Source organism: Arachis hypogaea, chromosome 1 (assembly GCF_003086295.3).
Source record: "Arachis hypogaea cultivar Tifrunner chromosome 1, arahy.Tifrunner.gnm2.J5K5, whole genome shotgun sequence".
In the NCBI taxonomy this organism is placed as follows: Eukaryota; Viridiplantae; Streptophyta; class Magnoliopsida; order Fabales; family Fabaceae; genus Arachis; species Arachis hypogaea.
In genome coordinates this window covers 105,078,142-105,096,324 of record NC_092036.1, presented here as the reverse complement: position 1 = coordinate 105,096,324, position 18,183 = coordinate 105,078,142, and the positions used below count along the sequence as shown (strand labels likewise).

Genomic DNA, 18,183 nt, shown 5'->3' with positions numbered 1-18,183 from the left:
ATAAAAAATATTTTTTATTTAATTTTATAAAAAGTCTTAAATATCCTTACTTTATTTGATTAGACAAAAATATCCTTTTAAATTAATCAAATTTTAGAATTCAATTAATCATAATTTTATAATTTCAAATAATTTAAACAACAAAACAAAAACATATAAAAAGTATAGAGGAAAAGAAAAGTCAGATACAAGCTTTAAGTGTTTCCGACTGATACAAAAATTATGGAGAATTTAGCCTCATATTTATAGCCTAGGCCACCCACTCCATTTGCTATCCTAAGCAATGTGGGACTAATTCAACCAAATTCTAACAGTTTTTTATTCGTTGTGCATGTATTTGATAGATTTTCTTAGGGATCTTTGGTGTATCTTTTAGCCTCAACATAGAATCACTTTTCGTTGGTGTCTGGGATTGCACTTATGGAAGTTTTCTTTGGTATAATAGACTATTAAAAAGGTAAGAGAGAGCAGTAGAGAAAGGATTTGTGTGTATTTAAGTTGTATATGGAATTATACAATATAAAAAGATATTTATAAGTGTTTGTTAAGAGAATCGAAATAATAAAGACGTAATATCTTATAATAAATATTTAGATATGTTAAATAATTCTAATGAAAGCTAATTGATCCTAATATATTTTAACATCACCCATCAACTTGAGTTTGAAACTTATTTAAAACAACGAAATAAAGAAAAAATAAATAAACTGATAGAACGGGTGCAGATAGAACTGCCAGAAGAAAGAGCAGAGGGAACTGTAGGAAGGAAGCACAGAAGAAATTGCCGAAAGAAAGCGCAGACGAAACTGCCACGAGGAAGCGCAAACAGAACTGCCACAAGGAAACACAGACGAAAGTTTCACAAGGAAGCGCAGACGGAACTGCAACAAAGAAACGCAAACGGAACTACCACAAGGAAACATAGACAGAACTACCACAAGGAAAGCGTAGACGGAACTACCGGAAGGAAGCTCAGACAAAACTGCCGAAAAAGAATGCAGACTGCCACAAGAGTGGCTAACTGCTGAAAAATTGTTGAAAAGATGGCGAACTGCCAGAAAACTGCTGAAAAGTGATAGTGCGAAGAGATGACAAATTATCGGAAGGTGACGAAAAACATATGATTTCTTCATAAGAATACGTAAGTAGTGAATGAGCTAATCAGTGATGTGAGAAGGCATCAAAGCATTGATGAAAGAGAAGGAAAAAAAATGACATGGAAAAAAAGTAAGAAAAATAAGGTAATTTCACTAAAAAAACAATCTATCTTTTTCAAGGAGGATATCATGACTCTGATACCATGTTGAAAAAAGTAAGAGAGAACATTAGAAAAAGGAGTTGTGCAATATAAAAGATATTTATAAATGCTAAGAGAATCAAAATAATAAAAACGTAATATCCTATAATAAATATTTAGATATACTAAATAATTTTAATAAAAGTTAATTGATCCTAATATATTATATTATAACATCTATCTTTTTTAAGTCCTTGTAAATTAATCTGTAACCTTATAGCTTGTATTTGTAAGTACCTATAGTTTATTTTCCTTTTACCATGTTGTGGTGGCAATATTTGACTAAAAAAGTAAAAAGAAAAGAAAAAATCACTGGTGGATTACTGGATTTACCATATCATTCTGCAATATAGGATGACATGATCTGAGGATGTTGGTGCTTGCATTTCGTTGTGTTGCATAACGTTGACTATTTGATTGCCAGCCTTCTCAATCTATTTTGTATCTTGTAGTGCTAAATTTCATATGATCCTATTATATTTCTTTGTCAAAAGCAACAATTCAATTGCAATTCGGTTCCTTTGTTATTATAAGATCTTTAGAGTTTGCAACACTATTGCAAAAATTTCTATGTTTGTACAAGTAAGCCAATATGCAATATAGGGCTTGAGAGTCAAGAGACAATTTATTCACTAAATTTGAGTAGAACTTATTATTCTTATAACAAAAAAATATATATTTATTTTTAGGTAAAAACTCAGGTGAAGTCGACTTTACGTAAAGTTTATACTTGATAGCCGTGAGATGAAAATTTAGTCAAATCAATTAAATCATCTAACGGCTCTCAAATATCAACTTTACGTGAAGTCGACTGCACCTGAATTTTCAACTTATTTTTAATTTGCGTCTAATCGAATATAGTTGAAATGGAACCAGGGAACGAGCAAGGAAAAATAGCAGTTGCCCTTGTGTATACGAGGCTTCCTTCTAACTGATATATTTTCAAATCACCCTCCAATCTCCCACTTTGTGCATGTAGCAATTTATTGGCCAGCAGCAAACCCTTAAGTGGAACTCAGTACCGTAGTGGATTAGTTCTTAACCTGCCGGAGAATACCGTGAAAAACTAACAAGACTAGTATTTAATTAATGATATGCGTTAAACCCTATATCCGACACGTCGTGTTCTTTGGTTAATTCTTAACAATTAGAACGCTACAGCCTACATGTAGCATGTCATGTTTCTTGTAATCAATTAAGGCACGGATCCCAAACATCACATTTTTGTAACAATTTTTAAAATTTTTCATTTCTGTAATCAATTTTTTCCCCTTAATCACCACCATGTGTAATTCATCTCTTTCTTTTTTATTGTGTTCTTTGTCAATAATTAAAGAGTGTTACATCAACTTTTGCTTGTTTTAATTTTAATTAATACACTGATATTATCAAATTTTGATCACTAAAGTTTAATTAACATTTGCAATAATGTATGACACGATAGAAAAAAAAAACGAATGGGGAGTGAAGAACTCGACATCCCCTTTGTCAAGTTCCAGGGTGTTTGTGAATAACACGACATGCATTAGCTCGTTTTCTATTCAATCTAATTTTTAAATGGCAAACTTAATTTCAGATCACACATTTTAATTAAAAAGGGTGTATTAGTAAAAGTGGTGATATAATATATATTTAAAAAAAATTAAATGCTAACGTAGAAAATTTCACATGGCTTATTACTACTTGTTCATATTTTTAACGTATCGGTACGTATGAATTTATTTAAAATTCATACGATGATAAATTCATACGTACCGATATGTTAAAAATATGAACAAGTAGTAATAAGTCATGTGGAATTTATTTTCCACGTCAGCATTTAATTTTTTCTTTTTTAATTATATATTATATCACAACTTTTATTAATACACCCTTTTTAATTAAATAAAAATAAAAAATATTTTTTATTTAATTTTATAAAAAATCTTAAACATTCTTACTTTATTTGATTAGACAAAAATATCCTTTTAAATTAATCAAATTTTAGAATTCAATTAATCATAATTTTATAATTTCAAATAATTTAAACAACAAAACAAAAACATATAAAAAAAAAACCAAAAATCAATCGATCTTCATCTTCTCCAATTCCCCTAATCATTCCTGTCTCCCTCTAAAGCAAAGCAAAACATATCAATAAGACTATAAAACTAAAAATCAATCGTTCTTCGTCTTCTCCAATTTCCTTAATATCATTCGTCCCCCTCCCCCTGTTCTGAAGCAAAACGGTGAAAATCCCAAACCAAAACAACAAAACCCTAGCCCTAGGTTCTTTGCCGCCGCCGTCCCCTGTCTCAGAGCGCTTCCGCTTCTTCCTCTTCCCTCTGTCCGGAACCCAGGTAGCTCGGCACGTCGTCCCCATCTTCACTGGCTTCTCTGTCCGTGGCTTGGAGCAGCTTGCCATCGAGTCACTGCATGCCGTCGTATCTGCTCTCGCCGTCGTGTCGCCGATCGCTGCCAGAACTGGGTCGCCGGTCGCTGCCGTTTTGGGTGCAGCAAAAGCTCTTGGTCAAATCAAACCTCTTGGAGTTGAGGTCAGTAATTTATGTCATTGTTCATGAATTTTTCCCCTTTGTAAAAAATAAAATTCAATTGATTGATTTGAACATAGTTTCATTTGTACAGAACTAAAGGAAATTTTTTTATCTCATTTATTTTCTTATTTAACACTATCGAGTTTTCTATTGCATTCCATATTGCATATGAAATTTCGTTCTAGTTTCTTTTGGAATGTTTAGTTTGGAGTTGCTGGTGAATATTGTGAGTTACTGCATTTTGTGGTACAATTGCTAATTATAATTAATAATTCATGCTATGCCCAAGTTTAAAGTCCTGCATATGCAGGTTCATTTTGTAGTTGCAGCTTGTAAGAATATGATTAGTGGAAAAGGTATGAGGCCTGGAGACATTGTCACAACTTCAAATAGAAAGACTATAGAGGTGAGAGTTTATTTGGTTATAATCACAACTTACTGTACACGTTATTGGAACATAGCATTTGTTACATTTTGATCCTGTTTCAATCATTACATTGCAGTCTTCTCATCTTTTCCCTCAGGAAATCATATATTTCTTATATTGAGAACAGTTTTTGTGCTTCTTGGATGTTTAATTTTAATATTTGGATGCAATGTATTGATCACTTGAATTATCGTAGGACAAATCTATTGTAGAAATATCTGGTACAAATAAATATTTGTGTAAAATTGGAAATCAATGATTAGAGATTTTGTCCTCTAGGATCAATATAATTAAACATGTGTAGTAATTTTTATTATTTGTTTATTATAATATTACCATTTGAGATCAATTACTAAGAATTTGATGTTGGGTTTCTTTTGTAGGTTAACAACAGAGGGTAGGCTTACCTTGTTATGTAATAGAAACTCTGTTTTGTGTTGTAAATGGTTTGGTCTAATTTGACCAAGGTCAATTTACATGTATGAGATATAAGCTTTGCACTATTATCATGAGTGCCAATAGATACCAGAAAAAAAAAATTAAAGCAAAGAAGCTTTTGCAAAAGGGGTTTCAACATGTTTTACTTGATACATGTGTCAATGAATCATTCAAATTTTCAAAACTTAATCCTTGACCAAAATTACAAAAAAATGCCACTCGTCACAACAATCACTACAATATGAGTGAATAAACACACTCTTGATTAAGTTAATTGCTTATTGCAATTTATGTTATTTGATACTAATTTTCAGATTATTTAGTAGAAACAGAAGAAATAGAATATGAGCATCATTAATATGCAGAAAATAATTTCAGTTACATTTCTGTTTTATGATGGTTGTGAAAAAAATTGTTCCCGAGTGATCTCAAGACTCAAGACTCATTCTATATAAATTCTAAATTGCATAGCCATAAGGATTATTACAATATTTTATTTGAAAACAATTGAACACATGCAGATTCTACCAGTAATATCTCTAAAGTAATGAAAGTAAACAACTATTGGCTCTCCCTGCTATTACTTTTAAAAATTTAAGCAAGTAAACATCCTTGATATTATTTAGTAGATACGCACAACCCAGAACCTCTCAGAAAATGTTGTAAGAGTTGTAAATAATATTAACTGCAAAAATTTTACAACTATTCAATAGTTCTACACTTCAGGAATAGTTGGTAAAGATGGCAGCCATTTTCTGCAGCCTCAATATACAGGACGTTCCCATAGTGCTTTCTGCATGATTAAATGAACAAAAGCCATCTTCCTTATATAAAGAGCTTTAGGTCAATTTTTTGGTTGAAGGTCTTCTTAATGTGCATGCCATCACACAAAAAACATGTGGTCTAGGATTGATGCATGGAGAGAAACCCACTGAACTAGTGAACCAGCAATCAGAAGCAATTTTCCTAAAGAATGAACAACAAATAAAACAATGAACACTGAACCCAGAAATAAAACAACCAGCAACAATGAAATCAATGAATCAATAACGAGGTACTGAAAAATGTGTAATAACATGTTTGGTTTCATGTTTTAAAGTCCTAAAATCAATAGAGGAAAAAGGTCACTAGCTCATAGAGTTCTAAAGCATGCAAACAACACAAAACACCTAGTATACTCTAGAATAGACTAGAAGGAAGGATGAAAAAGACCATTGAAAATAATTGATTTTCATACTGTGGCCTATGATTCATCCATGGAGAGTTCTAAATATATGGTCTTCAAACCAAAAACAGCTTTCCAGATATCATGATCAGTAAATACAACTTTGCTTGCTAACATCCATTCCATACAATGGGAACTGAAAAAACAACTATTCAGGCATTGAACAATGAACAATGAACAATGAACAACAATCAGAAGCAATTTTAGTAAATCAACAACAAATAAAATCAGAACAGAGAATAAAAATCTAACAACCCTCAACCAAAAAATCAGAACCAACAACCCTAAACCTGTGACCCAAAATATACAAATAGAATTGAAAATCATGAATCAGAATTAACCCTAAACCCCTAAATCAAAACAGAACAAAAAGTTTAGAATTAAAAAACAAAATTAGAAGACGATGGAGGCTTATCCAAGTATTAATTATAAATTAGAATCAATAAGAAGACTAAACCAGAATTTAAAAATAAAAATAGAATCAGAATAGAAAAAACAAACATGAGGCTTAGCACTGGGGTCGGTGGCTTAGAGCTGCTGGGAAGAACGTTCCTGGGTCGGTGCTCGCTGGCGACGCTGGGCGCTGCTGGGAAGAACGCTGCTTCCTGCTGGGTCGGTGCTCGCTGGGAACTGGGAAGAAGGCTTCGTTGCTGGCGGCTGGTGGGATAGCGACTCTGCGAGGGCGAGACTGAGAGCAGCAGAAAGCGACTGTGAGATTGTGCGAGGGCGAGACTGAGAGAAGCTAGGTTTCGAAATTGGGGGTGGGGGGTTATGTGACTTTAGCTTATTTTGTTTAGGAACATGACCTATTTTGATAATGTTAAAAAAATCATGTCAGGAATGACATTAAAAAAATTAAAAATAACATCATTATTTTCCTTCAATCATTTAGAAACTTGATTTGAATTTTTATAACCCGGACGGAAGATTATTTTTCCTTTATCGTCATTCTTATTATTTTCTTGTTTTCTTAGTCAAATCAATAATGTAATCAATCGATAATATTATAAATATGACTCAAATCAAATTTTTAAACTAAATTTTTCAAACAAGAGTCATTCTAACTTTGTGAAACTTCAATTAATTATTTAAAATGCATCATGTATTTTGAAAGTTGAAACAGAACGCAGAGGTAATTTTGTATGATGAGCAAAAGAGAATATAGACACAATTCAAGCAAGGTCATATTTCTGAAAGACATTAATATTTAATTCATTGTTCATTCATAATCTTATTGAAAACGACTAAAGATGATAACAAGCCACAAGAAACAAGAAGAAATGTTACTATGTCATAGTTGTCTTATGGTAAAATCTTCTTCCCTTAGTAGGTGGCCAAACAAACGCGTGGCGTATACGATCAGAAAGCATGGAGATCCCCATGGTGTAGGCACTCTTCTTATGGACAGTCACTTGTAAGAAATCTCGCTCCATGGGAGGAGCCCCACCCTCAAGTTGCAATGCTGCAAAGTCCACTGACAGTGTGAAAACTGAGAAGCATAGCGCCAATGTATTAGATTTGGAACCATATAGACCTCCAGAGAGTATTGCACACAGCTTCCCGTTGCCAAGGTCAACAAAATTGAACCTGGCCTCTTCTCCCACACTGGGATCAATACCCTCAAAACACTCATCAAGGTATTGATATAATGCAACACGGCCATTCTGGGGGTTAACGAGAATGGCCAAGACCTTGTGCAAAGGTGCCTCAGGAGGAGATTCATTCACAAACTCATTTGTGAGGCAAACGGTGTAGTTGCGGCTGCCAAAACCCGGAAGGGACACAGAAATGTACGGGAGATAAATAAAACGACCGTAGTTATCACCGGTAATGAGCCTATCCTCTATGAAGTTCGAAAGATTGTTCTCAGAGGCGGGCTCAGTCGTCCAATTCTCTTTTATGGGGTCGAAGCGGGCCAAACAGGTGTCTCTATTTCCCCTCGATGAAAGAAAGAGGTTGTTGTCGAGGACGAACATGTTATATCGGAAAGGTGGGTTGCTGACGGTCGGAGGAGCGATTAAGGGTTTCCAAGTTCTAGATCCAGAACAAAGAACGTAACAGTCAGGTGAAGCTTTGCCCTTTGATTTCATACAGAAGTAAACATCGCCGGAGCCTGGCGTGTTTGCGATGAATGCTTTGACAAAAGGGAGCGGTGCATCATCCAGTGATTCCGCACGCTCAAAACTGCCCTCCCCATCCCCAAATTTGAATTCGTAGATAGGCCAGGAGTCCTTCGCAATCCCCTTTCTACCCGGGTCCTCGGACACCGCCATATAGATCTTGGAGTCGAACTCGAAAGGACACAAATCAAGTTTTGGAAGTTTGAAATGGAAATCGAACTCGAACTCTGGTGGAGGCAAACAATTCCAATCTTTGACATCAACTTCTTGTTTCTTTAAATTGCTTAGTTTGATCACGAACAACTTTTTATACGACACGAGGCAAATGCACGCTTCCTTCGCCATTTTAACCTGCTCCGTTTTTCCTTTTTTTGACACAGCAGCATCCAATTCCGCCATCACTCTCTCCGATCGAACGAGATCGGTAGTGCTGCGGCAGCAAAATGATCTGATTAGGGTAAAGCACTGGAAAGTTAAAAAAGGAACAAAAAAATCGGCTGTTGGTGAGCCACTAGGGTTTCGCCTTTCCAATATGAACTTACTCTCTTTCTCAATCATTCTCTCTCTCTCTCTCTCTCTCTATATATATATATATATATATATATATATATATATATATATATATACCATCAAAAGACCGTGCGAAAAATATCTGTTGCTAAAATACTTCTCGTCAATCTACAATTCGCAAAATAATAGAGAATTATTTGCTTAAAAAATATTTATAAAACCATATATTAAAATATAATTAAACTACATATCCACCCTATTATATTTAACCCAAAAAACAGTAAAATTTTAGTATCACCAAGATATAATAGCTTGAATATTTTTTAAAAAATAAACATCATTTTATCTATGGCTAAAAATATTTTTTTAAGATGAGAAAATATGATTTAAAAATATAACTATTTTAGCTTATAATTTTATTTATCTGCTAATTTAAAAAAAAATAAAAGACAAACTAAAAATTCACATTGTAAACCTTAACATAAAAGAAAAATAAATAGAAAAACGAAAACATATTGCTTTATCTTTTTTTTCCCTATGCTTTATTGAAAAATGCATTCAAGATTACATATAAATGAATATTGCATAATTTTTAAATTGATTAAATTATAATATTTTTATTATATACCAAGGAAAAAAAATGATGTAATTCAAAAATTATTTCTTATATTCTTTTTAACCCAGAATCATCCGAATTTGTCCCAAAATATTAAATTTAATAAAAATACAAGGCCTTCAATTTTCCTTTTATCTGCTAATTAAAAATAAAAATTGAATATAAGAAAATAAACCAATATAAGAAGAAAATAAAAATTTATACAATTTTCAAGAATTAAATATTCTTTTTTATTATCTTGATTTAATTACATAAGTATTTCAATATCATTGAAAAATATTATGAAAAGATTAAAAAATACACTTTTGAAGATTTATACACTTTCTAAAAATTGAGTCTACCTTTTTCCTTCGTACTATTATCTATGAAGCACGGATTCTCTCATGGTGCCAGCGTATCATCCGACACCGACACGCGGTGGATACTTCAAACGAGCATATCGACGGCGTGTCTTCTTGCGGAACAGAATTTTGGTGGAGCTGTCACGAATCCAAACAAGTCCGACTCGATTCAATCCAAACGAGTCCAACTCGATTCAGATGTTCATGAGACGGATCTTTCTGCTAGACTACAAATCTTCAATTGATTTTGTGATGTTATAGCCCGATTAACCAATTTTATCTTTTTAATTTTAAAATATTCTAAAATTAGAACAAATCAAAATTTAAATTTAAAAATAAAATAATTAATAAATCAAAACCTAAATCTACTTACCGTTGTCTTTGATAGCTTACTTACTCACTATCTTAACATTTTTATTTTTTTAATAATTACATAATTTTAAGACTTTTTTATGCAACTATATTTACTCTTATATTTACTCTTATATTTCACAACGTATCCTAAACGTGTCATATCCAATTTTTTATAAAAAGAACATGTCGGCATATCTGAATCGTGTCTTGTCCGGGTACTTCCTAGACTATTATAGCTACTCTACTCTTAGACTATAAACCAACCCTATAATAAATTACAAATTATATTAACCTTAAACAAAGAGAATATAGAGTAATGAGGCTACTGCATTTTATCGAATTTCACAAACACGAGCTACATTCTTAACTTTGCCTACAGGCTAATGATTTAATACCCACATCCTAGCAATTGATGCATTGCATCAGCAATAAGACAAATAAAAACGTACAACCCAAACTTAAAATATCAATTCCTATTACATGAACACACCAAAAAATTTTATATTGTTCACAAAAAGGGTGTGTAAAATCCATATCTATAGCCCTATATAAATCCTAATCACTAGCTCTAGGTAAATAACATGAAGACCCATGTCACTTAGCCCCTTGTCCAGATGCAGTATCATAGTATCAGCCTCATCTGAATTCATCAAATTCAATCTTCAAGGAACTTCTCAACTTCTTCACGGGAGCCTTTTTCTTTTGTTCATCCTCAGCACAGCCTTTTCTAAGCCCAATAACATACTCCTAATTTCAAAAATTCCAAATAATTGAAATCAAATTTACTACATCAATATAAATAGTTATGCAAAAAAAAAAATAAATAAATAAATATCAAGACATTATCTATCAATATATATATATATATATATATATATATATATATATATATATATATATATATATATATATATATATATATATATATATATATATAATACTAACCCTTTCACTTTCAACAATTTCATCTCATGCATTTTCTGAGTGATTACCTTCATTTGACATCTCTCTCATAGTATTAGCAGACTTTCTTTTAACATTAGCATACTTTCTTTTAAGAGAAGGACACTATTATAGCACAAACAAAATAATATTTTGCAGTAACTTAAAAGGGGGAGGGGATTTAGGGGGGAAATATATAATAGAAATCTTCATATCTTCATCGGCTACTAAGTCAACAACATTTACTTGATTCTGAGTATATTGAGGTGAAATAGCAATGAGCTAAGAACAGTTAGAAGGAGTCAACACATCATTGGATATTTTGGTAACTTTTGAAGGACCCTTAAAGGATCCTTCACCTCTTGGAAGAAAGTCAGTCTTGCACAACACAAAAAATACATTCAATATATCTCAGCGCATTATCAATAATCAACAAACCAAAAGAGGGCCAAACTGATAACCAACTCAGTAAAAATGCACAACAGGATATAATTCGATTGTATACCTTATCAGGGCTCATATCTTATCCGAAAAACTCAAATATTCCAACTATGGCAGCATCCTCACAAACACGCCTCACAGGGTAAGTACCTTTGAACTTGTCCATTCCAATAGGCCTACTAAAAATTTTGAAGAGCATCATCTTTTTCAACTATCTCTTGAAAGATAGGAGGAGATTGTGTACCAAACACAACCTACACAACCAAAAAAAGAAAAAATTAAAAGAACAAAAATAAAAAATATAAGCAGAAAACCATGGATAAAAAAAATACTATAACCCAAAATGAACAGATATAAAAGGGTATGATTAAAATATATTACATCCACATCCTTGAGATGTTGTTCAAACAACTAAGCACAAGTCTTTTTCAGCAGATAGCTTGCCTCATGATCAAATAGTACGAAAATTGACATACCAGTGGAATCCTCAACCAACACCTTCATTCTAAACCTGTAATTTATTTTTTCATAGTGCAGAAAAAAAAAATGATAACAACTCACAACTATATAATAAAAAAAGAACCAAAGGCGAATAAACAACAAAGAAAATATTCTGATTAAATAAACCTGGGTGTGACATTGGTAACATGAATGTTGCAGAATTGACAGAAATAAACTTCAGATTCTGCCTGAACACCTCTGCCACACACACAAACAGAGTACCACCAAGGACCATCCTCAACTATCTCAAGCACAACAAAAGTTCCACCCTATTTAATAAGAAATTTATAAAAAGTACAATGGACCCATTTTATGACCAAAGATGATAATATTAATTATGTTTTGGGTATAATAATATAAAAATATTTTCATGATAAATTAAACATAATTTATTTAAAAATACTATAAGAAAACCTATTACACGTGCTTGAAATTAACACCTAGGGAGAAATAAGAGATGCTCAATTTAAAAGTTGATATGGAAAAAGAGAAGCGCTAAAGTAGAACAAATCCAAATTATTAATAGGTAATACAACTGCAAACAACAGAGTATATCAAATTGAGAAGCGAACACAAATGAGCGTTAATTAACAGTCTGATTCAAAATATACAAATATGCAGTTATCTCAATGAAAAAATAGACTACAAAACTACACAAAGACAAAAGACAAATCAAACATAGTTTATATAAAAAAACATGGGGAAAAATATTTACCTTAACTTCCTCAGAGCTTCTTCACCAGGCTATCTGGTGTTATGGCCATGAACATCAATTCCATGAATTAATGGAATTCCCAGCCTAGTGAATAAAGCACCCATTTGAAGTTCATTCACCATGTTAACCCAATCCTCATGAGAAGTATTTAACTTTGGAACACTTCCATCTCCACTCACCAGTCACCACACACCCTTTAAAATTACAAACCTCAATTTCCTTCACATCAATAGACCTACATTCCAATTTTATTAGTTATTTGTATGATATATACACACTTGGATACAACTTTTGAAGTACATTACTCCAAGTTTAAAGCAGCAGCTAGCAACACCTACTTGTAAAGTTGTAATGAAGTTTAAACTTCAAAGCTCATGCAAATGCATAGTATCTAAATCTCTCACCAGCAAACTAATTATAGTAGCAGATTGCTAGCAACACAAAGCTGAGTAGTGAAAAATTCTAAATAAATAAATTATTTATTAATATAAAATATGTTGTCTTATTTAAATAAAAAATTATATTGTGATAAAAAATTTCTTTCAGAAAAAGATTTAAAAAATACTTTCTAATCAAATCAAGCCCAAAAGAATAAACCAAATGTTAAATCTTGCCAATGAAATAGTTCTTGATGCAACAGAAGCAACAATGCGTTCAATCTGCACCATTTGGCCAATTTTCTCTTCCAAAGTCATCATTTTTATAAGATACTTGATTTGAATATTTAATGACAATTTTGGATCTTTATATTTCTAATACTTTGCCTCTATCACTACTAACACCCAACATGTCAATAGCATAAGTCCCACAAAAAATTTGAGAAATTTGGCTATTATTTCTTTCTTCTCTTTTTCACCCTTCAGTTATAATTTCACAATGGAATCAGATCATTGTTGAGGTTGGAGCTTCAAAGCTAATTCAAGCTAAAATAATATATAGAGTTTAGGTTTAATTTTAAATTTGAATTTGATCTATTGCTAAATTTGCTTATTAAATAAAAATTAAGTAGAAGCAGTGATAAAGGATTATAAGGATATAATTGTTTAAACAATCTAATTTACATGGCACAAATTTAAATTTCATTGAACCTGTTTCTTTTGCACACAACATGATGACGTTGCCAATTAATAGAAGCAAATTAATTTGTACAGATCAAGAGCATAAGTCCCAACATGTCAAGAGCATAAGTCCCACCCAAAATTTTGAGAAATTTGGGCATTATTTCTTTCTTCTCTTTTTCACCCTTCATTTATAATTTCACAATGGAATCATATCAATGTTCAGGTTGTAGCTTCAAAGCTGATTCAAGCTGAAATAATATGTAAAGAGTTTAGGTTTAATTTTAAATTTGAATTTGATCTGTTGCTAAATTCGCTAATAAAATAAAAATTAAGATAGAAGCAGTGATTAAGGATTATAAGGATATAAGTGTTTAAACAATCTAATTTACATGGCACAAATTTAAATTTCATTGAAACCTGTTGCTTTTGCACACAACATGATGACGTTGACAATTAATAGAAGCAAATTAATTTGTACAGATCAGTGAAGAACAGAAGCAATGCTAGGTAATAAAACTAATTGAAACAAAAACAGATGTATTTATATATTAAAATATAATTTAAGGGGAAGAATAGTTCCAATAATAATGAAAAAATTTGTTGAGAAATATGATTATATTTACAATGGTCCAACTCTTTTCTCAATCAAATACTTCTACCTACTATACTATTACAGCACAACTTCTTCCTAAAATCTCTCACCCACTAAAGGGAACAGAAAGAAAATAAAAAAGAGAAAGTGGGACAATGAATTGAAAAATAAAGAAACTAAGCTTATAACATTGGCTATAACCTAGTAACTATTAATGACTATTTTTGGTATACAGTAGAGTAGTTATTTGCTTGAATATTAGGATTCAACAATATAGTCAAGAGTTGATCATTTCAGAAATTTATATCACCCACTCCAATTGACTCACCTACTCTCCTTAACATATCTACTCTCTTTGACTAAAGCTTATTTATATTTTCTCATTTTTGTGAAGGGGAAGAAAGATCTAAATCAAGTAATGCTTGTACAAAAAGATGAAATAAAAGTGATGATTTATATACCTCTACCAAATTCATAAATTACATGTATGTAAACAAAAATCGTATTCAATTATTTTTTTCCGAATACTCAGAGCTTGTCACGATTTTAACTCTATCCCAAACACAAAAAGAAAATCTTTTATTCAAAGAGCCTCATTATTTGAAGTATTTTAATTTAGCTTCACTACTCATGTAATGGTATTATTCTGAAGAACACCTAATATTAGGACAGGACCTGAACACATTTTTTTTATAAGAGCAATAAGTTCAGAATAGAATGAAATCAAATCCCCATTTTCCAAGAGGAAAAACTCAAATATTAAATAGGTTCAACATATAAGTAGAAAATACCATCTCAGAGAGATCCAAATAAACTTGATTATCCTCAAACTCCACTTTTATCCAATCAACACCATATGTAATTCATAGTCCTGAAACAAAAGTAAATTGTAATAAAGTTATAGTACAATAACATAGTGATAGACAACTAACAAGAGCAAACAATAAACTAATTAAGATCATTTATAACTAAACTGCTTTATGAAATTATACTTCATAGCTTTTAGGGTTTAGCTTTTAGTTAACAGCTCTGGCAGAACCTAAGATGCAATTTTAATCAATTGTTATTGATTATATCAAATATTATCCTCATCAATTATCAAGAAAAAGAACACTTGCCCACAGCAAAGATAACCAATTAAGTAAATCCATAACCCAACAAAAATTGAAATTCTGCAGAGAAAAATCGTAAACCCTAAATTTACAAAGTCACTTTTATTGTTTTTTTCATTTATCCATATTTAAAATAATTGGATACATTCTCCAAATCAAAGAAAATATTTAAAAGGCATAATTAAGAATAATAATCATATTTAATTTTCATTAGCTCCACAATAGCTTAAAGGTCTTAATCTATTGTAATTTTCTTGGCCTGTTTCCAAAAAAATGAGAAAAACGAAGACCCTCCCAAAACAAAACTTGATAAGTAGTGAACTAACTCGCCAGCAATGTCCCACAAATCCAAAATCAAGGTACTCACATCCACAATAAGCATTTACGTACCATGGTCCTACAATAGATAATCCTACTTGTGATTATTATTATTATTATAGTTTATTAAATATAAAAGGCTCCTATAACATTATAGCCTCTGGTACTTCAGCATTGAAGTCCACTGCACAGTAATTTCTAATTTCCTTACACAAAATGCTATTATTATAAAGAAAGAAGCTAAATTTTCCTTTCAAAAAAACTTCACTTTCATGAACTAAGTTTAAAATTTCAAAATATTCTTCATCTTTTTTTTTTTTTTAAATCAAGAAGCAAAATCTCTTTATTGTAAAGACAATCTTTAAGCAAAGTAAATCTACAGTCAAACTCACATTTGGAATCTAAACTGAATTTTAATAATTGTACAATTGTGCCCCTAATTTCCTGAATTTCCAACAAACTAAAAATGATTTAAAATTCAAATATCAATTCTAAAATTATACATTGGCCACTTACAATTAACAACACTGTCCAATCTTTTGTTTCTTTCCCTTAAAGAGTGTATTAACATAGAAAATGTGGGAAAGCAAGCTATGCAAGACAGACCTATGTATAACTTGAACTAAATGTGAGAGAAATAGGTAAAATATGTGAATAGGGCAGTGAAAGCAACTACCAAAGTATAAGTAACAATGCACTTGAATATTGAAAGTTGCTTTTCATTTATTTGGTTAAGTAACTGACCTTGAAATCAGAGAGCAATTAGTCTTTTTTTCTGGAATGTGTTCATTGGCCAAGAAGCAACACAAGCTGGAATCTGCAAAACATATCCACAAGCAACTTCAGAAGCATATTTTTGACAATTTTGATTCATGTTCACTGCATAAAAGCAACAAACATATCAGTGGTGCTCCTTAATTGAATTATGCTGTGTTCAGCCCACTTTTCAAGAGCGACACTTCAGGATCAGCATAGTTGGACCTCAATATAAAAGGGGGGAAAAATAAAGAACAATTAGTTCATGTGTATTTACTCAAAACACATCGAACAAAATATTCAACAAGTCAGTTCATAATTCAAAAATATTATTCTTCCTTTCTTTTTAAACCAAGCAGCAAGGCATTTTTATTTTAAAGTTAAAATCCTTGAGCAATGCAAAAGAAATAGAAAACAATTAGTTCATGTGTATTTACTCAAAACACATCGAACAAAATACTAAGAAAACACAAAGGATCAATACACAACCATATGCCAAAAGAATTGCAACTAAAATAACAGTAAATCCATATAGATTTAAAAGAAGATGAAAAGGCACCTATAAAACAAATTGATAGTAACAATGACAGCAACCAAAAATTATACGCTCAACACGTCACAGATGGAAAAACACTCGACCTAAACCAAAGATTCTCATCAAGTCAGTTCAGATTTAAAAAATATTATTTCTTCCCTTTTTTTCCAAACCAAGCAGCAAGGAAATTTAAGATAAAATCCTTAAGCAAAGCAAAGCTAAAGTCATTTATTCACAACATAATGATACAGATCTGTCCTGACATCAGTTTCTTCTTTCTCAGGTTACGATAACGACACAAATCTGAATAGATCACATAAACAGCTAAAATCAAGACCTCTGACAAACCCCATTATCAAAACTCAAAAGGGAGATACCGAACAATGCCTCCAAAATAATGAGTTACTTAATATCAGTGAATAATTTATTGGAAATATAAGTTCCAGAGAAGTCACGTGAAAATTCAAATCAAGATTTTAAAACATGCTAAAAATACATATTGAAAAATATAATAGTGAAGTCACTCTCAAATTAAAAGCATATAAAACCACAATTAAAAAAATTAAAATCAATAAGGCAATAACCCATCAATAAAATGCTAGTTTAAAATAGACAGGAAAAAGACCGAAACAAAAAGGGTTGCAAGAACGAAAGCATTACAGTTAGGGATTGCGAAAGGTTAAGAGTTCCACAGACCCAAATGGGAAGTTGGAGGTCCAATCAATTTCGCTGTTGCAATAAAACGTCTCTGGTAACCAAGAAGAACTGCCAGATCTTGGACTCCGAGAGGTAAACCTCCCTGTCCGGGCACCCACGAACTCTCGGTCAATAATTTATTGAAAATATAAGTTGTAGAGAAGTAATGCGAAAATTAAAATCAAGAATTTAAAATATGATGAAAACACATTGAAAAATATGATAGTAATGTCACTCTCAATTTAAAATATGCGCTTTCTTTCGGCAATTTCTTCTGTGCTTCCTTCCTACAGTTCCATCTGCTCTTTCTTCTGGCAGTTCTATCTGCACCTGTTCTATCAGTTTATTCATTTTTTCTTTATTTCGTTGTTTTAAATAAGTTTCAAACTCAAGTTGATGGGTGATGTTAAAATATATTAGGATCAATTAGCTTTCATTAGAATTATTTAACATATCTAAATATTTATTATAAGATATTACGTCTTTATTATTTCGATTCTCTTAACAAACACTTATAAATATCTTTTTATATTGTATAATTCCATATACAACTTAAATACACACAAATCCTTTCTCTACTGCTCTCTCTTACCTTTTTAATAGTCTATTATACCAAAGAAAACTTCCATAAGTGCAATCCCAGACACCAACG

General features: G+C 31.6%; 2 protein-coding genes and 1 long non-coding RNA gene across 16 annotated transcripts; 1 reads left to right on the top strand and 2 right to left on the bottom strand.

Moving 5' to 3' along the window:
• The first annotated feature begins 2,754 nt into the window (after positions 1–2,754).
• LOC112706694 (uncharacterized) lies at positions 2,755–4,822 on the top strand. Its single transcript, XM_072233155.1, has 4 exons — positions 2,755–2,789; positions 3,519–3,831; positions 4,142–4,237; positions 4,642–4,822. The coding sequence occupies exons 1-4, from the start codon at positions 2,755–2,757 to the stop codon at positions 4,657–4,659; spliced, it is 462 nt and encodes a 153-aa protein (XP_072089256.1). The 3' UTR covers positions 4,660–4,822.
• A 467-nt stretch (positions 4,823–5,289) lies between these two features.
• LOC112706680 (uncharacterized) lies at positions 5,290–8,640 on the bottom strand. 3 transcript variants are annotated; one of them, XR_011869242.1, is made up of 3 exons: positions 7,209–8,638; positions 6,423–6,727; positions 5,290–5,662 (listed from the first exon to the last, which is right to left on the bottom strand). XR_011869242.1 is itself a non-coding variant. In XM_025758106.3 (3 exons), exons 1-2 carry the CDS (start codon positions 8,597–8,599, stop codon positions 6,450–6,452), a joined length of 1,551 nt encoding a protein of 516 aa, XP_025613891.1. In that variant the 5' UTR covers positions 8,600–8,640; the 3' UTR covers positions 5,290–5,662; positions 6,423–6,449. The 3 variants fall into 3 exon arrangements, 2 of the variants coding, with proteins under 2 accessions (XP_025613891.1, XP_029143990.1); XM_025758106.3 differs by having other exon boundaries at positions 6,423–6,609; positions 7,209–8,640; XM_029288157.2 differs by having other exon boundaries at positions 6,423–6,653; positions 7,209–8,624.
• A 1,531-nt stretch (positions 8,641–10,171) lies between these two features.
• LOC112706651 (uncharacterized) lies at positions 10,172–17,915 on the bottom strand. Of its 12 annotated transcripts, none has more exons than XR_011869237.1 (9): positions 17,532–17,915; positions 16,289–16,361; positions 14,906–14,985; positions 13,550–13,770; positions 12,462–12,696; positions 11,873–12,015; positions 11,627–11,756; positions 11,310–11,499; positions 10,172–10,609 (listed from the first exon to the last, which is right to left on the bottom strand). It is a non-coding gene; the product is annotated as an uncharacterized lncRNA (long non-coding RNA). The 12 variants fall into 12 exon arrangements; XR_011869239.1 differs by having other exon boundaries at positions 11,873–11,987; XR_011869132.1 differs by having other exon boundaries at positions 16,289–16,423; positions 17,496–17,823.
• Between the last annotated feature and the right edge of the window lie 268 nt (positions 17,916–18,183).

Excerpts from the sequence above, each read along its gene's own strand:
- LOC112706694 (XM_072233155.1), top strand. The coding sequence starts at position 2,755 with ATGGGGAGTGAAGAACTCGACATCCCCTTTGTCAA. Across the intron at positions 2,790-3,518 it reads CTCGACATCCCCTTTGTCAA|CAAAACGGTGAAAATCCCAA; the intron begins GTTCCAGGGTGT and ends CCTGTTCTGAAG. Across the intron at positions 3,832-4,141 it reads TCAAACCTCTTGGAGTTGAG|GTTCATTTTGTAGTTGCAGC; the intron begins GTCAGTAATTTA and ends CTGCATATGCAG.
- LOC112706680 (XM_029288157.2), bottom strand. The coding sequence starts at position 8,599 with ATGATTGAGAAAGAGAGTAAGTTCATATTGGAAAGGCGAAACCCTAGT. Across the intron at positions 6,654-7,208 it reads CATAAGACAACTATGACATA|TCTCGCCCTCGCACAATCTC; the intron begins GTAACATTTCTT and ends AGCTTCTCTCAG. Across the intron at positions 5,663-6,422 it reads ACCCCAGTGCTAAGCCTCAT|GAAAATTGCTTCTGATTGCT; the intron begins GTTTGTTTTTTC and ends TTCATTCTTTAG.